Source organism: Hyposmocoma kahamanoa, unplaced genomic scaffold (assembly GCF_003589595.1).
Source record: "Hyposmocoma kahamanoa isolate Upper Pololo Valley unplaced genomic scaffold, ASM358959v1 93, whole genome shotgun sequence".
NCBI lineage: Eukaryota > Metazoa > Arthropoda > Insecta > Lepidoptera > Cosmopterigidae > Hyposmocoma > Hyposmocoma kahamanoa.
Window position 1 is genome coordinate 20,786,633 of NW_020654810.1, and position 26,886 is coordinate 20,813,518.

At 36.5% G+C, this 26,886-nt stretch overlaps 1 protein-coding gene across 1 annotated transcript in view; it reads left to right on the plus strand.

Annotated features, from left to right (window-relative positions):
* The first annotated feature begins 8,041 nt into the window (after positions 1 to 8,041).
* The window catches only part of LOC113237179 (paxillin), a 181,120-nt gene continuing 162,275 nt past the window's right edge, over positions 8,042 to 26,886 (plus strand). Inside the window, exon 1 of the mRNA XM_026473499.1 lies at positions 8,042 to 8,166. Coding sequence (XP_026329284.1) covers positions 8,079 to 8,166 — 88 coding nt within the window. The 5' untranslated portion in view covers positions 8,042 to 8,078. The remainder of the gene's footprint in view (positions 8,167 to 26,886) is intronic.

Consider the following 26,886-nt stretch of genomic DNA (forward strand, 5'->3'; position numbering starts at 1 on the left):
GACGCGTTTAAAGTAAGCTTATTATAATGTTGCAACTATGATGTTTTATTGGCAGCTTTGCGATTATTCATTCACTCAGTTCGTACTATGACGAGACTTAACATTAAAGGAATATTGTTCTTATGTGAAATTTAGCAATCGTAAAATAGTTACATGGATGCAATGGAAACAATATTATTTTCGAATTTATTGTCTAAATGTTGATAGTAAAGTTTAAAAGTTAAGTTGAACTTATTTATTTACATATATCTCTTCAATATTTCGTTTTTATTTATTTATTTAACAGTTTATTGTACAGGAAAAATACAACAAGTCACAAAGAATACAAGGGAAATCAAAAACAAAAGGTTCTGCTTATTTCTAAGAGAAATTTCTTCCTGCAGACCTAATTACAGGACATTATAACTAAAAGAACGGGCATATGTGCACAACAAAACAAGAATTTTATTGAATAGTACATAGGAAATAATTTCTCGTTAAAGAAAAATATGCCATATTTATTTCGTAAAATTATGACAGCGCCATCTATATGCTTCTTGGCGACACTAACAGTTGACACTAGACTACAATTCCGAATTCACAACGTGACAATCAAGACTCAGCTTGTTTTATTATTATTTTTTTTCATGAAAATGCGGAAAAATGATTGAAAACAACGTAATTTTAATAGATTTCATTGTTTCGTACTTTGTTTTTTTTGGAAATTAAAATTCTCTGAATGTAAATAATATTAAGTACTTTGACATTATACTACGATAGGACTATTCGGAACATCAAAAAAGAAAGAGATGGCATTATACGTCACGTACCGTTATTTTTTCCTATTTTTTAGTAAGGAATAGACAATATTTTAAATCATTCGTTCTTTCAGTCACTTTAGCAATAATACATTACTTGGTCGATAGGTTTGTCATGGTACGAATATGATTAATATTATAATAAGCTTACTATAAGCTTTAATTGAAATAAGATTGTTTTTTGGTAAAGGTTATGGTAGGCCCTCAAAAGGGCACTTCCACTACACCTGTCATCCTGATACGTAAATTGACAAGGACCTGTAGTTTCACCAGCGCTCTGGCTCTTCAAAACCGGAACGCACTAATACTCATATTAATGTGTGGTGGCAGACATAGGTACTGTAGTCTAGGCTCTACTCTATGAGTAGAATCACTGGCTGAGTGGATAGATTTGTAATTAGAATGCTTTGAAAATGAAGTGAGAGAAAAGAATGGAGCATCTTGACATTATTGAATTGTAACCCAAAGCCGAAACTATGTGAAAGAATACAATAAAGTATATTGTGAAGATTATTCCACTTTATATTCATAGAAGTGCCTCTTGCTACGCAATCCGAGCTACCCCCCAGTTACAGTACCTATGGCGTCAATATATTTCATATTTCCCTTGACGAACTCCTTCACATGGACCTATTCAGCTAATAAATATCATTTTGTAATCAAATTCAATAGACAAACTCAGATCACGTTACATATCGTTCAATGTAGAGTTAAAACATACATTAAATATTTGAAAAAATTTAATGTCATACTAATACAGAACATATAAATTACATTTAATGCACTTATTAGAAATAAGACTGGGGGTAAAACTGACAATAATGGAAAATCAAAATCGAATATAGTTAGAAAAACGGAAGTGTACAACAAGTGTTTATTCCTTAACCATGGCCACTTTCTGGTTTATATACACGTGACGACCACCAAGTTTTAACTTGAAACACTTCATTACCGCTTTTTTCGGCAACACCCCGATTCTCTAATTGTCCCAGGAGTGGCGCTCCTCTGCCCACATAACCAGAAGTGATGAGCCAACAATGCCCTTTATTACCTCGATGACGTAACCTTACGTCACGGTCCACTTTCCGATGAGCGTATCAAGCGATTACCACGGCCTAAGCTACGACCATTCCCGGCGTTTGTCAGTCGCACGCGTACTCTGCGTACACTCGCAGTCCTGGAAATTATTGTCTTGGATAATATTTAACGGATCATTACGTGACTTGTAAAGTGCTTCAGATCAGCGATTTTGAGTTATTATACCCGTAGAAGTCATTAGGCCAGTCGACTTGCTGCATTCGGTGAAAAAATTGTAGTTTAAATTACGAAACGAAGCGGGAAATTTGAACATTGTCCTCGGAAAATTTTTATGATTCCTTAACGTATTAGTTACGTAGGAGGAGATTAAATTCTACAGGCGTTTATAAATTCTATTTGTAAAAGTTATGTTTGCGGCTAAACTTACCGATGGTTCTCGTTGACTTTAAAATCTGTAGAGTACACTTGGTTTATCGTAAAGTAAATAAATGTAGAAAAGCTTAACTTGCATGGAAGCACTGCTTGTGTAAAAATAGAAAGTTTAACGTCAAAGTACATAGAAAATCTCTTTGTACGCTATAGAGTTGTAAATAGGGTTAGTTTATTTTTTTCTATGACGGCGTGAACAAGTTGTGCGCCTGATGGTAAGCGACACGCCTATCTAGAACAGTTGCAGTGCCACTCTGTGCTTTAAATCACAAAGATCTGTGAGGTACTGCCACGGCGCCCGTCATTCTGTGAAGTAAGTTGACAAGTCCCATGTGCCTGTAATTTCACCAGCTCCCTTACCCTTCGAAACCGAAACACAATAATGCTCACATTACTGCTTAGAGGCAGAAATAGTTAAGCTGGTAGTGTTTCCCTGGATGAATTTTTTCACAAGGATCGCTACTGCTAATAGAAATTGTTTTCCGTTTAATATGGGTTTTTACATTACTGTGAAAATGTTACTTGCTGAGAATTGTAACTTCTTTTTAATAAAAACCAAACTCTTTTTTTAAAAAGAAACAAATTTAAACGTTCGCGGAATTACGTATATTTGCCAAGTTTTATTGAAATCCGTTACCGGAAAGTGCGCGAAACCGGATTCATGCCTAGTCAATCATCATCAATCATGCCTAGTTTGCCACCCTTAGAGGTGGAATATTTTTTTCAAATTTAAATGGGATATAAACTCAAACTCAAAATAATCTTTATTTCATAGGTAAGCATTATTACACTTGAAATCGTCACAATGGTTAAACTCTACCGCTCATTCGTAAGGCAGATTCCCCTGAGAAGAATGAGCAAGAAACTCTAGGGGTTGCTCTTTGTAAATAGCATTTACAATTTTTTTTTTTTAATTTGAAACATCAGAGATCGAGACTACCTCCATGAGCTAAACGGGTTACTACCACTGATTTTTGTCATCCAAGTACGCAGAAGTTGTATAATAACCTTTAGTATAAAGTTTCTGTTTCACTATAGTTTTAAGTTTTAAAGTTATATACTGAGGTACCCTCTTTCCAACAAAAAAATAATCATCAAATCAGCTTCCAAACAATTATTGCGTAACATACGTACAAAATGCAAATAAAAATAAAAATACAGTCGAATTGAGAACGTCCTCCTTTTTTAAGTCGGTTAAAAAAATCATTAATGAACGTTCGATCGTGAACGCAGTATTAAATTTCACATTGGCAGTCGGATTGGTCGATCTTGGCTGGCTTTCAATCTAGTCTAGTCGGCTTTAGCCTTTATGTTTTACAATGTCAGATGATTATTTTATCAGAGCTACGACAACAAACCCTGTAAATTGCAACCTCAAACACTATCTTATTTATAAATGCATAATACAAAAAATATGCAACACGAATATTCCAAATTGAAACATTATCACTAGATAGAAGTCACAGTATCGTTCCTAGTTTGTGTGACGGGACAAATAAGCTATGCGCTTAATGGTAAGCATAGGTATAGCTGCAGTGCCACTCAGAGCCTTAAATCGCAAAGATATTAACAAGTCACTACAGTGCCTGTAATTTCGACAGCACCCTTCAAAACCGAAACGCACTAATAATCACATTACTGCTTGGCGACAGAAATAGGCAGGGTGCAGTACCTGTCAAAACGAACTCTTTCATAAGGAGCGCTACTAAACTCCTCTCGTTTTGAGTCATCATCATGCCGTATACACGCCAATGAGCATGGATCCCCTCTTAGGATAAACACACTTAATCGAAGAGTTATGTGGAACTTCTCCAACATAAAGGTATCATCATCAATATTGTTCCTTCAACCTTGTAGCCAGTGATAAGTAGTGAAATAAAAGACTTTTTTCCAGTCTTATTTTGAGTCACTTCTGCAAATTTCGTTTCTAAATCCATGTTTTATAATACTGTATAACACACAAGTTGATGTAATCGATCAATTAATTAGTCAGTGTACAAAGAGCCCAATTTATCGCTACCTAAACTGTGATGTGGCACCAGTCCTTGTGATTTCTCTTATCGTTATACATTTAACGCGGTCCATTCTTTTTGTAGGTCGTCTCTATGAAAATCTGTTTTGTCGACATCCAATTTGCATTTTATTTAAATAATGGTAGGCCTTTCAAATTATTGCTATGCTTGCCACTCGGTTTTTGTTGAAGGGAAGACTATTACACCTCTCCTGGTTGACCCATCCATAGATATAGTCATATCACATATACCGGGATTCGAAATTATAAAACTATTTATTTTCTTTGATAATTTTCGTAATATTTAGATCATAATTATCCGAGCTCATTCATAGTTTGTCTCTTTAATTTTTGACTGAAATTACTAAAAATAGAAAAAACTCGAAGAGAGATCTTTGGGAAAAGAATTTAGTTTGTAATTTTTTTAAGATCATGTTTTGATACAAAGATATGGCACGATATTGCTAGCGGTAGCATTATGTTGTTCCAATTTATTTTATAAATATGAAGATAATTTTCAATGATAATTATCACTTCGGACCCTGACATATACTATAAAAAGAGTTCTAAAACAATAATGTATAGATTATAACAACAACAACAAAAGCACACACTCAACATGCCCCGCACTAGAGAAACCCTGTGTCTTGAGTGCCATGAACACACACATAACGCACACACAATCGACATACACCCGCTTCTAGGGAAACCCTGTGTCGCGGGTGTTATGGACACACACAATGACAATCACAAATTACGTCCAAACTCACGAGAGAAATAAATGTAGGCCATACAAATATTTCTACCGGCCCGGGAATCGAACCTGGGACCTCTGCGTGGCAGTCCAGCTTGGTTCGGCCACGGAGGCAGTTAAATATTTATTTTCTGTTAAATTGTTCAAAATCCTTAGCATATTTTACAGGATTCAAATTAACTGACTGGGTTTTACCCTTACCACGAGACAAAGACAACCACGCTACTTATCGATTTCAACATCGAAACGCAGAAGTCGCGCAACTATTATTTAGAAATCGATAATATAGGCTCTGTTTTCACCAACATGAAGTTGTAATTCCTTGAAAAGAGTTACACTACTTTGTAACATATTTTCGGTTTAGCATTTCACATCTAGAGCTGAGTCAGTCTTATTCTATCGATGAGTTATATTCAGGATATACGACCATTAGTACCGAACGTTCGCTTTTGTAAGCTGAGTAAGATCGTATGTCATACTCAGTTATTACAAAATGTTAAATTGAGGAGAGGGGTGATAAGTTTATCTTGTTTATTTAAAGGACTTTGTTGTGTATTTAAACATTAAATCGGCGGCATTTTATTGTTTATTTTGGAAATACAATTATTTATTCGAAACATTTTTTTAACATTAAGACCTACAAGATGAGTGAAAAGGAGAAACGAATGCGTAGAGATTGAATTAGCATTAAAAGTTTTTTTTATGATGCCAAATGATAGGACGAACAACTCATGCGCCTGGTGGTAAGCGACACACCTGTCCATAGCCGTTGCCGTGCCACTCAAGAGCTTTAAATCGCAAACATCTGAGGGGCACTGTCTCCGCCCCCGTCATCCTGAGACATAAGTTGATAAGTCCCATGTGCCTGTAATTTCACCAAACAAGTTTGCCTAGCCACAAAAGTCGACTTTACGTCCTATTACTTCGAAGAAAGGAGTATGTTAAGTTTATGGAGTGTGTTGTCGTCGTCTAATGTTAATGTGTTGCGGGACTAAAGATTTTTTTGTTTATTTTGTACTAATTTAATGGCTATGGACAATGAATCTTCTGGTCTTTTCTTACTCAAAACGAAAGAGACAAATGTAATGGCCGAATCGACGCCGTGTTAAACATAACCATAAATAACAGTTTAGTAGCGGTAGAGCTCCTTGTGAAAGAGTTCGTCCAGGGAATTATGGCCACATTACCTATTTCTGCCGCCAGACAGTAATATGAGCGTTGTGGCATATGGAACTGGTCGACTTTATGTCTCTGGGTGACGGATGCAGTGGCAGTGCCACTCAGATCTTTGCGTTTCACATCAAGTCACTTGCACGACATGTCCATCTCGTCATTTAATGGCGTAAAAAAATCTATGTATCTATATATATTTGCATTAAAATAGTTCGTTTCCCCAAATTGGTTCTACAGGGAATCGAACTCGGTACCGGCAAGGACCCGTGATCCAGCGCTCTCAGTGCAAGCCGTTGGTGCATCGAGGTCGTTTAAATACGTTGCAATATTCAAGTGGAAAATTCAGTTTTAACACAGTTCCTACAGGCCCCAAATAATCCCAGTGAGCCAAGTGGGCTGAGTAAACTCAAATATTGACTTCCTTATTAGCACTGTTGGAACAATGGACAGTAAAACAGAACACGTAAAGCAAAACTCGTGCCTAGGCTAGTCATTACAATTAACGATTGAGAAGAAGGGAAATTTACGCCAGGTTAGGTCATTACCTTAGCAGTTTTATATATGTAAATAACTGTCCAACCTAACGGTGCCAGCTTGCATAAGGATAGACTCCGTGAAGTCATAAACGTACCTTTATGCAAATGCTGCAATAGAGAAATATCTTTACTGTTTTAACTCATATTGCGTAAAAAGCATTTCACCTCCAATCGTCCGTATTCGTATTGTCGGTCTTCCTTATATCTCCACCATATAAATCCGATATTAAATGACACAATTCCAAATCTTTGAACTGCTAAACTAACACTAATGCTCCGTATAATATTAAATACAAGGTTATTAATAATTTAGTTCGACGACAACTTTGAAAGGACTAGTTTATTGGAATTCTGTAAAATGTGGAACTTTGGTAGATCAAAGTGAGAGCTCTTCTTTCTAATGAGAATCGTAAATATGAAAAGAATGTGATGGAGTGAGAATGATGGGCCGGAAGTATTACGTCAGGGAGTCGCGCTCCGGCCGGATGCGGTTGAATTTGGCGGGAACGAACTACGAAATTAGAATTTAGCTACGCCAAGACGTATGATTGATATCCCTTTCTTGTATTCTGGTCATTCTTAGTTCAAAAAGAGCTCTCGAAAACAATATCTCTTTAGCACGCATAACTTAGGAATAAATTTAAATTTCAATATCATTAAAAGTTATGTTTTGGCTTTATTAAGATCGTTAAATAGTTGTTATACGGTTACACAATTATTGGCCAGAGTTTGTTAGTTGTCTACAAGTAAAATCCTATTCTCCCATAAGTCTTGTTTTGGCATTCATTTATTTGTAAGAGCACGCGTTTCCTCCATAACTCACGAGGGTTGTCGGAACAATAGTTCGATTTTGACGAATGCACTTGATTTGTGGCCGTGTCCGCGTATAAATAATCTCCAGCCGGTGCGGCTGGAGTGGCGTGCGCCGGCGCCGGTTACGTGAAACACTCTACGAGACTTTAGTTGTGACTGGGACGCGTTGACGAATACTCTACTCGCTAGCGGCGCGCGACCTCGCCGTCGTGACCTTGCTTATCACTTATCACCTTATCAGCTGCTGATTTGAAGGTATCAATAAAACAATCGAAATGCTGGCCGATATCAACCAACACGCTGCATAGTCAAATAGCGTACTCGAAATTATAAAAAAAACTTTGTCGCCGAATGCATCAACGGCTATTGTTAATATTCACGTAGTAATTGCAAGTGTTTATGCATTTTGAAGCCGCGTGGGATGCTGTTTGCTCGGATACGGTGTAGGCTGTGATTATGGTGCTCGGTGCCTAGTGTTGATCCCGTGGGTGTTTTATTTCTAAAAAACGCTTCTCGATTGGCCGAAGATGGATCGGACAATGTACGGCAAGGTGCTGCCAGGCACTTATTATCCGTTCCGCTGCGCCATGAAGGAGAACGGAATATCGCCGGGCTGTGAGTATATATTTTTGTTATTTTAAATTATTATGATATTCAACTTCGTTTGGGGATGTAAATCTTCTTCATCGACAGCTGGTGTATTCCCGTGTGTTTGTTTACAGTCACCGCATGTATCGAATAGTGCGTGTTTTGGTTACAAATCGTTGCGTCTAATTACTTGATCCATCCGGTCTCTTTATTTTTATAAGGTGCGTCCGAGTGCGGTGCATCCGATTCGTTAAAACGCTTAGTTTTCATGGTATGTTTATTTACTACGACATGGTTCGAAGTGTTAAGATGTTAGTGTAGGTATAGTTCTCTTTTGTGATATTTGTGATGGTTGCCAGCTCTTTATTTTTGGAGTGTTTAGCTGTGAGTGTTTTGAGTTGATGTATCAACACGTTTAAATTTGTTTTGAGATGATTTCTTTTAGCTGCCTGCTTGTTTTCTATGATTTTAAACGCTAAAGCTTTAATTGATGCGTCTTGGAGGTGAGATCATCAATTGCTCTGCAATAGGTTAATTTAGTTCCATTAGCAAGGATTGTATGTTTTGTGGTTTTGTTCTACGGTTTCTTTTATGACGTTCGAGTCTATTCCTGGAAGGCCTCGTGTGTGGGGTCTAATAATATTCGGACTTTACTGTCCCATTAACTGGTTTTATAGACCATTCTGTAGCTCGTATTAACGTAAACCGTTACTGAAATATTTAAATTCATTCCGTGTTTACTGATTTTTACTAAATGTTCCTACTTTCTTTTGTCAATTTATCATTATATGTTACGCAGTGGCAGCGAACATCCTAAATATATCCAACAGGTATTCATTAATTATGATTCAATTAAAGTCCCGTTTCTTGAAGCATTCTGCATTCAGTTCCCTTGATTACTATTGATAGCATAGCTGCAGTCTGATGCAAATTAACGCAGCCCACATCCCGTGGGTGAGTGCATATAGCCAGTTTCCAGCTTGCAACGTTTAAAAGGCTTTGCTAAATATCCTTTGCGGTCCCGCCCACCTGCTATTCTGCAACTAAGTTGCATTCACTTTACCACTTGTGTAGATTAAATGTTTGCACGCATTCAAATGCTACATTGTTTCTTTTTTCGGTTGCTTGTATTTCAAAATTCTTTACTTTTAACTTATGCATATTCATGGAAATTCGATTCGGGTGTTCAGGTGTCAACTGGAATTTCAAAATGTGTTGACATCCTGCTTTGTTTAGTTTACAATGTCTTGTACGTCCATTTTATTATCATTGTTGTGTTCATTTGTCTTATCAACGTGGCTTGATTTGTCCTTATGTTGATAGTGAATTCGATTTGTGATAGTATTTTAATTTACTACCTAATATTTACTAGTAACTCCTATTTTGTCTGCATTGTATAAACATTTTGCAATTTAAGACTACTTACCGAAACCTAATAAATTACACTGATTTATTAGAAACTACATTGTTCATCGATGTTTCAGTACAGGCACGGAACTATTTTCGAAGACAATCCCTTCGTTCAAATTCACTTGTTTATTTTACTATTTCCATTGATTTCCAAATGTACCTACATAGTGTTCAGAATTATAAAACTTCTGTACTATGCGCCATATTAGTAAAAATTTAATAGACGTATGCCTTATTTTAAAAGATAACGTTAAAATATAATCGTATAATGAAATACCTACATGCTATAGTTTTCATTTTGAATTAAATATTTTCAATTAAGTACGTGAATCTGAAAAACACCGAGTAGTCCGCACGAGTACCTACAATAAGATCGTGATCGTGCGCAGATTACAATGAATTGAAAGTTGACACAAATATGACATATATTAAAGCAGGCAATCTTAATTGTAATTAATGGAATCGCCATCACCTTGACATACACTCATGGCAATAAGATACATATTACTCGACAATTTTTACTTTTAGTAACTTATAGGATACATGAAATGTGGTTTTATGATGATCGACCAACCTTCAGCCTGTGGTTGTAGTAATAAATATCAAAATGAGAAAAATATATTTGAAAATTGAATCATCAGCAATCAATTTATACGGCACGAGTCTCCTCTCAGGTGAGGGTTTAGGCTATAGTCCTCCACCCTGGCCCTATGGTTCCGAGTGTTGTGAACCTTCTGCGACGTACAAGTTTCAACACGATGTTTTCCTTCACCGAAACGCTCCTGGTAAATTTCAAATTAAGTTTCGTACATAAATCCCGAGAAACTCAGAAGTGCGAGATTCGAACCCACGGCTTCTGCTTGAGAGGCAGTAGTCAATACATGAGGCTACCGCGGCTTATTATTAAAATTCGCATAAGAAAAGATATATAAAACCTAGTTTACCCATACAAACATAAATACTATGACACGTTTACATGGTAAATCAGCAGTTATCGCCAATCCCAAAAATGTTTTTCGCTAAATTTGTTTGTTATCTAGAGTACAAACAGCAGCTGAAACGTGGTCGGAATTTCTGATTACACACCGTATACAAACCAGTTTCCATTGAATATGATGTTGACGTCAAGTTGACTGGATTTTATTAAAAGGCGACCTTTCCGAGGCCACATGACATAACGTTACACTACACATGGAAGCATGTAGTGAATTTTTAATGTCGCTCGACATCTGGTTGGTACAAGGTTCTTCTTTGATGTTTGTCATATTGTTGGAAAATGTCGAAATTAAAGAGACGAATAAAGAATTGATATTCTTCCCTTACTTCTACTTCATGTTTCATCACGTATCGTCACTTCTTCCTTTGCTAACTCATGAGTTACATTAATATTACTAATTGTAAACAAAACTATTTTTTCGGATCCAAATCGCTAATACATTTGTTTTTTTTAAACAATATTAATTTTATAAATATTTGTTAAACACACACAACAAACAAATATTTCTCCCGGCCCGGGAATCGAATCTGGGACCTCTGCGTGGTAGTCCGGCCTGGTAACCGTTCGGCCACAGAGGCAATTAAAATTGTGGACATGGGAAATTTTATAACTCTTCTATTTAAGCATAAAACGTTATCAATTAATTTCGATCGAAGAATCTTTAACCGTCTCTCCTGAAAAGTTGTCATTTTGCAGATGTGATCTTATTACATCGATAGTGCGAATTAATGTTTCACAACAATTTGCGACAATTAGTTTCCAAGGTTAACACGAATGCGTACCAAAAGGATTATTCAGCTAATGACATATAAATAGAAATAGTACATTATCTGCGTATTGCGAAACTTCAATGTGGTCGATTATGCAATGCTTCGTGCCGGTAGGTCGTATCAGGGGGTCTACTCTCGATCTCCGTCTGACATCCGTCCGAAACAATTACTGTCAAATAAGTAATATTCGACAAAATTAAAAGACAAGTATCATGTATGAAGCTTAATTCGCATCACGCGTCTTTTCATTTGGTCAAGTATTGCTTATTTGGCAGTAATTGTTTCGGACGGATATCGGACGGCGATCGAGAGTAGACCTAGTACTTAAACATATGTTGAATAATTATGAAGTCGTAACATCTGTTTATTTGTTTGTATAACTTGTGATGGAGACCACAGAAGTTACATTGAATAATAAGCTAATATTTTACCGACCAAAACTGGGGGATGTTTTAAATCGACTGAAAGAACATTCAATGTTATTTTAACATTACAAAACGTGCACACCTATCTATTAAATTCTTACAACGAGTTGGTTTCCGTTTTGTAATGCAACGGGAAAGTTTAAAAACGTATAATTCTTTTTTTGTGTTTTTTTGAATGAGAGCAAGTGACAGGTCGAACAAGTCACCCGCCTGGTGGTAAGTACCACGCCTGTCCGTAACAGTTGTAGTAATCTGAGGGTCACTGCCACTGCGCCCGTCACTCTGAGACATAGTTGACAAGTCCCATGTGCCTATAATTTCACCAACACCCTTACCCTTCATAACCGGATCGCAGCAATGCTCACATTACTGCTTGGCGGCAGAAATAGGTAAGGCAGTACTTGCCTGGACGAACTTTTACACAAGTACCTCTACTGCTACTCAAATACTACTAGGACATACATTAATGGTCGTCTAACGTGGAATTTGTTGTTATTATGATCATTATCTTCGAGTATACAACGAAAAACAGGGCATTTTAAGAAATTGTTGTTGGTGCGGTTTCGAAAATTCCGGAAAAAAAGAGATTTTTCCAAACTATTTCAAAAGTAGGTTTCCATAATTATTGACTAGGCATTTAGGCACATTACTCAAAACACGATATTTTAATAAAATTGTGTATTAACTCAAACTATAAAATGAAAAATTAATTATGAAAGATGAAGCATGTTAGAAACAAATGACGTTTAATGAAGTTTCAAATTGAGACCTGATTTTATTACCGTTCCTCAATTTCCACAGTTTATACTTAGTTTCAATTTACAGTGTTGCCATGTCTATTTAGCTAGGTTTAGAAGATTTTTAATAATGTTCAATAAAGCAACTTAAGCATCAAAAGTCTCGATATTCCCGAGACTGAAAACATAACCAACTAACAAAATTCTTACTCGCAAAATTTTCGAGATCGAAATTCCCAGAAGGAAAGCCCTATTACTAATACATTGATATTGGTTTAAATTTATGCAATTGAAGGTTGCACGTATCGTCCTTTATACACAAATTATTAAGAATTCTAGTTACAAAGATAGTAGTGGCGCCAGTGTAGGGGCAAAGACGGCCTGCTGCGAAATACTTGATTATCATATCAATATTAATGTAAATAAGTTCGGTATATATTTAGTTGACCAAAATTAGCATTGACGACGTCGATAACAAGTCGATAAATGTGTGTTTAGAGCGTATAAGTATCTATTACAGCATTTAATTAATTTTATTAGAATTTTAATACATTTTTAACGTTGTTCATTTTTCTGATTAATTTTGCTTTTGTTGGCGTAATTGCTTTTAATCGTCGGTATAACCTAGGCAATTCTACTTTTTGTGATTTATGTTTATAACTGTCAATAAGTATAATAAATTTGAATCCTGATAAGGCGTGTAAATAGCCAAAAATACTAATATAAAACAAATGCTATGCGTGTGTCCAAAAGGAAATTGAAAAACAGTAGAGATCCACTCACCCTATGTTAATGGTCACAGAGCAATGATGATGACGACTATTATACAATGCGAGAGACAAAAACTGTTTACATTTAATTTAATTAGCTTTATGGTTTTCGTATTTTATAAACAGAAGAGATGATCTTTTTAAAGACCTATTCCTTAGTAGGCCTCGAAAAAAAATCATCTCAATTCTATACTGTATATTCCAAAAAGGTTTTAGTGCATAACCAATTCCAATTGAGCATATAATATACCAGGTTTCTATTGAAACTTACCTTTAAAGAGTTAAAGAGCGATGCCACACGGGCCGTGTGTCGTCGTCGCAACGCTATGATTTCAACATACTAAGAGCGATACCACACGATGCGTTGCGTCGGCGTTGTGACACCTGAGCCCTGGAATCCAGCATTGTACTACGTATAAATTAGAACTATATGCCACATGGTGCGTTGTAACGGCGCGACGACGGAACGCGTGTGCATCGGACAAGGGGTCAGGAGGCGAAGCGGGGAGGGATGCTACGGTGCGTAAGCCAACGCATTTCTCGTATGGCACTCGGTGCGTTAAAATTATAGCATTACGACCACGCACCGCACCGGCAATGCCCGTGCCCGCTCTAAATTGCTTTTAACGCACCGTGTCGTTCTGATTTATATGTAGTACATACAACGCAGCGTGACAACGCAACGCCCTTGTGGCATCGCTCAAACTTGGTTTAAAATTTAATATTGCCTATAAAGAGACCGTTTAAAAGGATATGTAGATAGTTGGATCCTGTTTAGGATGTTAACTAACTAACATTAACTAATATCGAAGGTTGTTATATTCCCATTAAACTGTATAGTTTCAAAATTATAGGTCTCACGTAGTCGTAACTTTCCATAGTTAAGGGCTCAAGTTAATGCTATTATTATAAACACAACAGAACATTTTCTGTAGACTTAGTAAAACTAAGAAAGACACTAGGAAAAATAATACATTTATTACATCGAAAATTTATATCTAACACGTGATTTAAATCCGAAAAAATAGTTTCATTTCCTATCTGTAACAATCGCGAAAACCTAAGAATTCGAGATGTAATTAATATAAGTACAAAAAAACTAATCATGTAATAGTTATAGGAAATGAAACTATTTTTCCGGATTTAAATCGCGTATATTTGTTTTTTCAAACAAATCGACGTTTCGAGCCCTTTACAGGTCCCATGGTCATTTCCTATGTGTAAATATCGCGAAAACCTAAGAACTCGACATGTAATAGTTAGTTTTATCTGTCAGAACGCTTGGGCACAATGTCACCCGATGTTAAGAGACTATATTACGCTATTGTTCTAGTAAGCGCCTATTCCCTCTAGCCTTGAATAGCTCTGAATTGTAGCTTTCCGGTGTATTCCAATTGTCTAATGAATATGATGTAAACCATAATATCGCACCTCCGGTGAAACAGACATAACTGCAAGAAATTGTTACTTTAAATCATTTTAAAAGTACAATTTATACGGAAGAACTTTCCATAAAGAGCGCAATTCTAATTTGAAATAGTATTATATAACATTTAGGAGCTCTCCAAATGTGCTGAGCAGCCCTAAACACAACTTTGAAATTGTTTTCTGTAACATAGATAGATATTATTTTGTGAGACCTACCAAGTGAAGCGACGAACAAGTCGTGCGCCGGTGGAAAACGACACTTCTGTCCATAATAGTTGCAGAGGCACTCAGAGTTTTGAAACGAAAAGATTTGAGGGGCACTATCCACACTGAGACATAAGTTGACAAGTTTCACGTGCCTGTAATTTCACCAGCACCCTTCAAAACCTAAAAGCACACTAATGTTCAGATTACTGCTTGGCGGTAGAAATAGGTAAGGATTTGAAGACTTTTATAGTTATTCACTAAATGATCGACAAGTGTAGTCAACCTGTGACCATGGAGTGTGTAAACTTTCTGAAATATCGGCAGTGAAAAACGAATAATTCCTCTCATTCGTTTTCTGTAATTTACAAATGTAAATAAGTATGTATAATAATAAAATAATGGAATTCAATGAACCTAAAAAATTACAATTATTAAAGCGACATCTCTAGTCAGCTGCTGGTAGCTGTAAAGGTACCTGGCTGAGTGAAGACATAGATTTCTCACAAATGGCGCTGCGGCAAAAAAGTCGTTAAAAACCAAAAACAAAGATCTGCAACAAGTACATAGAGAAATTCGTACGCTGGAAGGCGCTGGTTAGAATCTAGCTGATTCGAAGGAATTTTTTTTTTAGTGTTCGATCTTTGTATTAATAATTGTAACAACTAGTGAATAATTTCATAAAAATAATTGAATATCGTAGAGGTCAAACATCTTGACATTCAATATACTTAAAAAATTACAAATGTAAGTTCATTTGTAAAAAGCCGTGTTTGCCTAATGGTATGACTGACCAGCGCAGCGCAGCAGTTATAGCTCGGAGAGCACATGTATGTGTGATGTCTCTCCCCTGACTATGACACATCTTTTGTCGTGCCCTGCGTGTCCAAACACCTGCACACGCGAAGGCCTGTACAACGCCACAGATTGTGCTGTGTCAGTCGCTGAGTATTGGTCCTCAGAAATATGGCCGTCAGAGTTGACATGCTAAGAAGAGGGCGTGGGTTCGAATCCGGGCTAGCACCTCTGAGTTTTTCGGATTTAATTTGAAATTTGCCATGACTTTTCGGTGAAGGAAAACATCGTGAGAAAGTCTGCACACATCTGCAAAGTAATTTAATGATTTGTGTGAAGTTTACGCATTGGAACTACAGCTCAAGGTCTCTATTGTGAGAGGGGAGGGGAATTTATAGGCTAACTATTATTAGTATGTAAGTTAAATCACGGTTTCAACGGAGGTGCCATATACATATAATGGTACCCAATCTGTTTTTACGCTAATTTAAAAAAACAAATAATCATTAGTACCTCGAGGACCGCTAATCGCGTTACAAGACAGCGTGTGATGGGTATTTAATACCTTTTGGTACACTAGATGTCGCGACGAGTGCCAAATAGATATTTTTGATTTATTTTACGTTGACAAGCTGCAATTGATCAAAGTTGCTCTAATTTCTAGTGATAACAAACAAATCAATAGATGGCGCTTATTGGACAGATTTTTATGGCTATTCTTTTACTTTGTTTAGAATTAGCGCCATCTACCCATATTAGGAAGCGTTAATTTATACATTAATTTGTAACACACAATGCGATCTATTGAGACGCATATTTGTAAAAGTTTGGAAAATAATTTTAGCTCATAATCAATATTTGAATAATATTAACAGGAAAAAACTATTAATTGATATCCACGATTGCAGTTAGGAACTGTAGTATGGAGATTAGAAGTCCTCAACAATGGGAATTCATTCCCATTCGCCGATATCTTTATAAATCCTCAAAGTTTCTTAAATTCACAAAGTACATACTCTGCATTGCCATCTGTCCACTGCAACATCGCGATATATCAAAGGCCATGTATGACTCAGACTTCACGGAAGGTCAGCCGAGACGAAAGCCTTAAACCCTCTATTTAAGGATATCTTTTAACTCGTTCCGATAACTGTTCTTATAGTTTAAGGCCACCTTGGGACCAAGGGAAGCTTTTGTGAGTAAGTTTGTTAAATTTCGATGTTTTTAATTATTTGGTCTTATAAAGCCCTAAGTCTCGGTGAGGTCAAAGGTCACGTGTATCCGTTTGTTGACGAGGAACAGATTTTTTTTAATAATACCAAGAGTCATCCCGTCACAAGTGCGCCTGGTGCTAAGCGGCTCGCCTTTCCATAACAGTTGCAGTGCCATTCAGAGCTTTCAATCGCAAAGATCTTGTAGGCACCGCCACTGCGCCCGTCACCCTGAGTCATAAGTGGACAAGTCCCTTATGCCTGTAATTTCAATAGCACCCTTACTCTTCTAAACCGGAACGCAGTAATGCTCAATTACTGTTTGGAGCCTGAAATAGGTAAGATCACGTACTTTTCACAAAGTTTTTATTATGCATAACTGTGATAGTATGAGGCTGTTGTTATCTAATTATGACTATTATAGTATTCATTACGCGGCGGTAGCCCAGGGAAGAACGGTTGCTTCTCAATTTAGAGGTGTACGGTTCGAATCTATATGGCGGCGTCTACATACCTATGATTTTTATTTCTAAGTTTCATACATTTGCGAATGTTTAATAGCAATACCTCTTTCCAGGGTTCGAAATTTTCGTAATATTTTTTTCACTGATAATTATCATTATCATGGATAATCGTTTTCACAAAGGCTTTTCGTCGTGTTTACTAACTTAGTTTTCTCAATATTTGCCAATTTTAGTCAAAAATCCATGATAATGATAATTATCAAATTATCCATGCTGATTCAAAGATTTGTCTCTTTAATTTTTGACTAAAATTGACAAACAGTAAGAAAACTAAGTTGGTAAACACGAAGAAAAGTCTTTGTGAAAACGATTTGTTTTGTAAATTTTATGAGATTGACATTTGACACGTTTGAATATACGTCTCTTGGAGTCTACTCCCGACCTCCGTTCACATGCCTCTGACACAATTACTCTGAAATAAGTATGAAGCTTCATTCGTATCAAGCGTCTTTTAACTTGGTCGAAAAAATCATGATCAAATCTGCATTTCAAAGAAAATTCACAGCCCTTGGCACTCGTATGGACTCCTCAACTCACATTGTCAAAAACCCTATTAGAGAAGCCCCTGTGAAGCAGTAGGACGTGCAATGTGCCGACGATGATCATCTTTTGCCACATTTTCTATGTAAACAACTGATTAATGTAATTTAATTACTCATCTCATTAATTAAGTGAATCAATACTTTTGAATCATCGAGCCTTCTGTGTCTATCTTTGTGTTAGTTGGTACATCTACCGAAACCTATAAGTTTTTTTTTGTTGCCGTAACAATTTTGGTGGCCATATGGCGAGTCTATGCTATGCGTCATTCGTTAGTCAATAACATTTTTTTATTATCTAGGTCATTTTTTGACAATATACATTTTTTATCGGCTTCTGAAAACTATTATGATAATATTATCAGGGTATTTTTACGTTTGCTTTATTTTTATATTCAAGTTTCGATAATGAGAAGTCCTGGTACGTAAATTTACTTATAACTGTACTAATTGATGACTGTTGGAGCTTTGGAACCATTTCGGCAATGGAAATTTGAAATGTCGTATGGTACATTTTCCCTTACGACAAAATATTTCTTACATTCAATAATAATTTTGTTGATTTATCGAATTGTAAAATGATGTAACTTACGACATTTCTCTACCGTCTTTTTTCATTTTACATCTTTCATCTACACTTCAACAAATCGTAGTATTTATAACCGTCTTTTGTTCAAAATAACTAAGGTGAATCTTTTCAAATAGCATGTATAAACCGACTTCAAAAAGAAAAAGGTTCTCTATTCGATATTTCTTCTTGTGTGTACGTTACGGTCACTCCCGACTTTGGTGAACCGATTTCGATGATACTTTTTTTTGTTGGAAAGACGGTACTGACGGTACGGGCCTCAATAGTGGCCCTATTCAAGTTTGAAGAAAATATTTCACCTCTAAGGGTGGCAAATTGAATCCGGTTCACCTACTTTCCGTTAACCGATTGCAATAAAACTTGGCAAATATAATTGTAATTCCACAAACTTTTGAGGTCAATTTTTATTAATAAAAAAAGTTATATTATTTGATTAACAACATTACAGGATTCCATTTCAGTTTACAAATTATTATTTATTATAGTCTGTGTTAAGTGCTGTGTCATTGAATTTATGAGCTCATATTTATTCCATTGCAGGGTATGAATAAGTCACTTCTCTATAATATTAGTCAATTCCCATTCGTAGGTATTTATATTATCAAATTAAAAAAAATACACTATACCCCACCAAAACAACACTTTAAAAAATCAAAGTAAACAAACCAATTTACATTCTTTTTAAGGTTCCGTACGCAACCTAGAAAAAATCTTTATAGTTCGTCATGTCTGTATGTGGGTGTGCAACGTATCGTATAAATATTTTTAGTCGTTTATCGTACTAATATAATTTTCTTTTCACTTCTCATGCTCTAAAAGTACGTCAGTATAGCCTTTCGTAGCGGGAGCGCATCATTTAATCCCTAGGGAGTAAAAAGTGCCTAATTTTTTAATTTACTTCTAGTGAACAAACTCAACCAGACCGTGATACACTCGTGCCTTTTGTTGCATCTGTGTCTGATCGGAAACAAAAAATACCGCGTAAACTTCAGATATTTGGTTTGTAATTTTGTTGTAGAGCGAAAACGATTGCAACTTTTTATGTTCTCGCAATCGACGTTAAAAGAAAAGTTTTCACCTCGTCACTAAAAGCCAATATAAACTGCGCCTCGACTCGGAAAAGACGCAGTTTTCGATCGGGAGAGGCAATCAAAATCAAGCTGGAGGATCAGTTGTCGTCGGCATGCGTACGGACGCTATCGGAAAGTCGCAGGCTGCTGATTCGATGACGACATGTCGCCACATGCGTTTTGCTGTTTTTATACACAAATCTAAATGTTATTATCCTGATTTACATAACGTCTTGGTGATCGTATCACGGCCGTTGCAGACACGCTCTTGGTTGGGTTTTAATAAGATCAAGGAAGTTTCAGCGATATGAGGCATTGCTAATTTATTGCTCGCTAACATAAATTAGTATCAATCACGTTGGTGGAACACAATGCGGCTATTTAGGTACTAATTAGTGCGTCTCACTTGCCGCTCTTTGAACCCGAAGCATGCGCCTACGCCTGTGGCCTGGACTATTCTAGATTGATCCTATTTCCTCATTCTTTGGCTTATTTGTTTCATTGCTTTCATCTTGACTTATATTTCCTGTGTATTGTCAAATACAGTTCAATTTATAATTCCGATAAACAGTGAGATTGAGTTTACGTATTATAGCATGACATGTTACTATTAATTATTTTACCCGACTTTTAAAAAGGAAGTGGTTCACCATTCGACTATTTTTTTGTGTGTATGTTACGCGGTTACTCCGATATTTGTGAACCGATTTTGATGATTCTTTTATGTTGGAAAGAGGGTATCACAGTAGTGGTCCCATTCAAATTTGAAGAAAATATTCCACGTCTAAGGGTAGCAAATTAGGGGATAAATCCGGTTTATTGAATTTCACCCACTTTCCGTTAACCAATTTCGCAAAAACAAACAAACTTTTGAGATTGTTTTTTTCATAAAAAAGGTATAATTATTATTCGAATCCGGTTACAGGGACTCCAACAGGCTACTCCTATAGGCGTAGTCTGTCCCGTACGTAACCAATTAAAAAAAGAGTGTACAATTTTGACACAAAAAGTTGACGACGACAATATTTATAGTGAACATTACTCACAAAGCATTAGAAAATCAAACAATAATTCGTGCGGGCGAACGTGCGTGATTGCGTGCGTGCGTGCTTGGTGGATGCATGTGTTTATGTCTATTTATTTATTCTCAAAAGGATTGAAAGTGAAAGATGTCAGACAAGGGCGGTTAAACAATTGATATAAAGTACAACTAGATTCTAGACTTCAGTATTTAAGTAGTACGGTGCAATAGCCATGCTAACAAACTCAACACAACAACAAACAAACTCATGCCTCTTTTCTAGATCTCCTGATTCCTAAACTAAGCCGCTCTGTCAAGACAAGAACGCTTAACATCCAGCAAACTACAGTGGAAAAAGCGATAAACGTCTAATAGCAATTTAGCAGCTGTAGAACTTCTTGTGAAAGAGTTCGATTTCTGCCGCCAAGTCGTAATGAGAGCATTACGACGTTCCGATTTTAGAGGTTAAGGTGGGTAATCCGATTCCTATTAGTCCCGATTCCGAGATTATGCAAATCTAGAAAACTCGGACCCACTTCGGATGTCGGAATCCGAGAAAATACAAATATCGCTTGTAAAATGATCCTTATGACATTTCAGACCGTCATTTCTCGGATTCGGAACAAGGAGTCTACTCTCGATCTTCGTCCGACATCCGTCCGAAACAATTACTGCCAAATAAGCAATACTTGACCAAATGAAAGACGCGTGATGCGAATGAAGCTTCATACTTGATACTTGTCTTTTAATTTTGTCGAATATTACCTATTTAACAGTAATTGTTTCGGACGGAGATCGAAAGTAGACCCTCTGATACGAATCGGACGTAGTGCATAAACGTGCTTATTATAACCAAGTGGATTAACTACAGACTGACTGCTTACTTGAAATGTTGTAAAAATTCAGTGTTAGATGTAATAAGCCTCGGACATAATGTTTAAAAAAATCGCCAGAATCGCCGAACTGGCAAACGGGGTTTGTAAAGAATATATTTACAATGTAATACTTTTAAATTTTAGTAGCAGCAGAGGTCCTTGTGAAAGAGTTCGTCCAGAGTAGTACTGCCACCTTACCAATTTCTGCCCCCAAGCAGTGATGTATGTATCAGCATTACTGTGTTCCGATTTTGAAGGGTAAGGGTGCTGGTGAAATTACAGGCACATGGGTTTTATCAACTTATCTTTCACGGTGACAGGCGCAGTGGAGTGGCCCCTCAGATCTTTGTGATTTAAAGCTCTGAGTGGCACTGCAACTGTTATGGATAGGCCCCAGGCCCACGCTCGTTGCCACTTGCTCGTTCTCTTGGTATCATAAAAAGAGCAAGTATGCCTCAGTTTTGTATGAAAAACGCAACCAAGTTTTTTTAAAGTATTTTTCTGGTTTTACAGAATATATTGCGCTAAACTTGATTGCACTGTTTTTTGATATTTTCCTTGATTTGATATTTTCCTTACACTGGGCGGTTGCGTGATCTTAGGAATAAAATTGTTTGGGTCTGAATCACTTTTATTACGTACATTTTGTGTACACGGGGCCTTAGGAAGTTATATAATTGATATAATGTACAACTGGATTCTAGACCTCTGCTGTTATAATAAATAATGCGATGCAATAGCGGTACAGACTTGTGCCTTTTTTCTAGATCTCTTGATTCTTAAATGAAGCCGCACTATCGAGTTCTAATGTAAAAGAATGTGTTTAGGCCTTATTGACGTTGTTTTAAACGCCCCTTTATTATTGTATATATTGTTAACTTTATCGAGCAATTATTTTAGCATAGGAAGTTTTGTTTACGTATAAACTCATTTTAAAAGTTTATTGCCCTTTTTATTGAGGTATAACTATTTTTTTTTCACAGTTGGCAGAAGTCTACAAACATGAATGTTATTCTGACATCTTTTCATGAAAATTTCCTTAAAATCATGATCAATTTAACGTTTTTATGTGACATGGTTTGGGATCTTTTAAATTTATTTAGTTTGGACACAAATATGAGAAATAACTAGGTCGGTCAATGGCTTGAGAAGTTTCCTCTTGTTTCGATTAATTATCGCGTATATTGGATCATCGCCAATCGTATTCGTTGCGTTTTTCTCGATAAAACCACTTACACGTGGTCTTGTCGATGTTGTGACTAAAAGAAGCGGTATTATTGTGTGGTATATTAAATTATTTCCTGCTAGTACTACTGATAAATTTACGGACCTTTCTGAATGTCATTCGTCTAAGTCATTCCTCATGTGGTTTTACATTTCCTTTGAATGTTATTGATTAAATTATCCATTCGGTTTGCCTTGAAATAAATTATAAGAAAGAGGTAATATGAACACAAAACCATTCTTTATTGATATACAGTCTTCTTTTTTTATAATAACAAGTGACGGGACGAACAAGTCGTGCGCCTGATGGTAAGCAACACGCCTGTCCATAACAGCTACAGTGCCACTCAGAGCTTTAAATCGCAATGATCTGAGGGGCACTGCCACTGCGCCTGTCACACTGAGACATAACTTGACAAGTCGCATGCGCCTGTTATTTCACCAAGTTCAAGTTAAAGTAGTAAAAAAAAATTGTTTTTACTTCAACGACATTTTTTTATGATATCAATTGACTGGACGAATGAGTTGCGCGTTTGGTGGTCAGCGACAAGCCTACATTTGCTACTCAAAATTTTAAATCGCAAAGACCTGAGGGGTAATTGCTATTGCGCCCGTCACCCTGAGACACATAATTGACAATGTGCCTGTAGTTTCACCAGCTCCCTTAGAACGGTTATACACGGCGTCCTTTAGCTGCGAGACAAAGCGCGTTCGTGAAACGCGCCATTGCATCTCCCGTTTTATAGGCGGTTGCATCTCGGTGCAAATGCGCGACTGCAGCGATGCAGTCGCTTATGTTGTTGTTAATAACGTGCATCGCTTTTGAATCGCGATTGCATCGCGACCGAATCGCTGCAGACGCGTTGCTAAAATTCGCCGCTCTTACTCTTCAAAACCGATACGCAGTAATAATGACGTAACCCCTTGACTGTCGAAATAGGTATGGTGGCAGTACGTTCCTGGACGAACTCTTTCACAAGGAGCTGTATTATATCTGATACATTGAGTCATATTTTAATCTACTGCAATGCCATAGTTTCGTTCTCTACTATATCTGAGACATTGAGTCATATTTTAATCTACTGCAATGCCATAGTTTCGTTTTGCTTTACCGCAATTATTTTTACCTTTATTTTTAATTATAGCTTGTCGACTTTTCTTGTTTATTAAAATCATCTTTTAAAGAATCTTTGTTCATTCTTCTATTTCGCATTGAATACAAAGACACCAATCGAGTAAAAGTGACAATTGTTACACCTACCAATCCTCATTCATTTCCTGTCTTTGTATTGTTGTACACAGGGTTCTTGGATCCATTATAAGTTTTTGCCCTGCATAGAGCATTGAAGGCTTTCCATTGAGTAGAAAGCGGGTGAAAATCTTTTTCCATGCATTGGCTGATAATGGATGTGTAGAAATGGAAGCTTCGTATATACAATCGATTGTTAATTGCAGTTTTCACTTCCTTTTGCTTTTCTAATTGCGTGTTACGTACATGATTCGACTTGACGTTAGAAAGTTTGTTAGTTCTCTTGTGTTTCCTTTTTTAACGTTTTTAACTTGAAAAAAAGGAGGAGGTTCTCAATTCGACTGTATGTGTTTTTATGTTACGTGATAACTCCGGCAACGTTTGTGAATCGATTTTTATCATTCTTTTAGACTTTTGTTTTAGTCTAATATATAAATCCTATCGCGTAACTAATTATCACATTCTTCAGATAATATTCTATATAAATATCGTATGTTTTTTGTAAGATCGTTATTTAATAGTAAATACCTAAACTATTTCTTTTTCATAATACCAATTGACGGGACGAACGTGGGCCTGGTGGCAAGTGCCACGCCTATCTATTACAGTTACAGTGCCACTCGCAAAGATCTCCTATTCGGCGCTCCTACTGCGCCCATTACCCTGAGACACAAGTTGACAAGTCTTATGTGCTTGTAATTTCACCAGCGCCCTTACCCTTCAAAACCGGAATGCGGTAATGTACATGTTACTGCTGGGCGGCAGAAATAGGGTGGCAGTACTTCCTTGGACGAACGTTTTCACAAGGAGCTCTACTGCTACCATTTGATCTAGCAAAACAGTTTATCCCGCTTCTTTTCGAGTGACTCGCCTTAACCTTGTTTCTACCGAGTACCGGGACGTCGGGACTTTATATATCTATATGGTTGTGATTTTTGTTTTGAATTTTTTGTCTTATTTTGTCGTTTGCTGACATATTTTGATCACTGATTTCATAGCACAAAACAATAAGCGATATAATAATTAGTAATTCAATTGATGGCCTACTTATTTATGTATGCATGCTCCTTATCCTTTTAATAGTTCGTCCATCCGGTTTTTCATTCACTCCCCTCACGTTCTTCAAAGATTGATTACCTTAAATTAAAATTGATTATCTAAATATAGTGTCGCATTTTATTTTTGGGTTTGTATTGTATTCAATATATTGTATTAATCAATTGGAATTCACTCAATTAAATTTTATCTTCAACGCATTTACGTTATGAATTAATTGGCTGGTAGGTTAGATATGAAAGAATTTTTTCGAATATAAATTACGTATTTTTTCAAACAAATCAACGTGACTTTACTAAGAGTCCGCCGTAGCGTTGGGACCAGGGGGTCTATTCCCGTTCTGCGTCCGACATCTATCCGAAACAGTTACTGTCAATTAAATAATAGTCGACCAAATTAAAAGAATCATGATGCATGAGAACGAGAACAAGAGTAGATGCATTGGTCACGGCTTTTTCATTGTTTAACAATCGCGAAAACCTAAGAACTCCGTATGATTGATAAATCCTTTAAGAATCTATACTACCTTAAATGGCTTTGGTTGATTCCGTAATTTTTAACGAATTCATTTTGAAGCTGAGGTTCACAATACGATTTGTGATACAATTCATCACAACACGTTATTAAAAGTTACTCAAAATGAAGTGTTGCTAGAAATTTTCGAAAATCTATGAATGCAGTTTTATTTCTTTTAAAAAATAAAGGAATGTTTCCTTTAAGTAAAAATTTCTATCTACTATCCCTCCAGGTGGCATTACAAAGTTCCACCCGGTATATATGGACTTGGCGTTGCTAGTATATTAAATTAAGTGAACGACATTTAGGCTATTCATCCTTAGCAATTACTTATACTAAGAGGTCGTTAAGCCAGTGTCAGTATGGATAGCCATTTTCTCTATAACCTTGAGCTCGAGAGGGTGTGGTGAGGTCATGAGGAATTATGGTGTTTACCCATCTAATTTGTTAGTAGAGTTCTTGGTAATAACGTTCTTTTTTATTTGCGTTTACTTTCTCCGTAGAATGGTTTGTAGTGATACAATCGGAAATCACCAAGTTTCTCAAGCATTGACTTACAAATAAATGGACGACGGGTCTAATACAAAAACCACGAAAAAATGTCCCAAGTCAACCTATTCGAAATTTAAATTGTTATGTCATCGCAGTATCGCGCTGTCCGTAGAACAAATGAAGACTAAAGCGGAGTGTCGCGCTCTGTATACGATTTTAGCGCCTTACAAGTGCGGACACTTTTTAGCGCGGACCCGACGTCCATATAATTGTAAGTCAACGTTCTCAAGAGAATACACTGCAATTTTAAAAGCCTTGCCTTGTTTTAGGGAATCTACTGGATGGTGCAATGCTAAATGCTACACGCACTTCAAATCGTCTACAGTGTTCTCTCAATTATGCCGTCGTAATTTTTACTACAATACCATTGACTTACAAATAAATGGACGACGGGTCTAATACACAAACCACGAAAAAAATGTCCCAAGTCAACCTATTTAAACGTAGTGACATGTAAAGGAGTATGAAAAAGCTAAAACGTTGAATTTAAATTGTAATGTCATCGCTGTACTGTCTAATTTTGCTGGCTTCGCTGTCAGTCGAACAAACGAAGACTAAAGCGTGAATGACGCTCTGTATACAATTTTAACGCCCTATAAGTTCGGACACTTTTTAGCGCGGACCCGACGTCCTTATAATTGTAAGTCAATGTACAATACAGTTTATTCAATCAAATAAAATATTTGCCTAAACATCGATGAGCGTATATTAAAATCCATTTATTTATAAGAAAAAGTCGTAAGTCGGTGAACGGCCTCATTAAACTCGCTTGTCAAACTGTATCG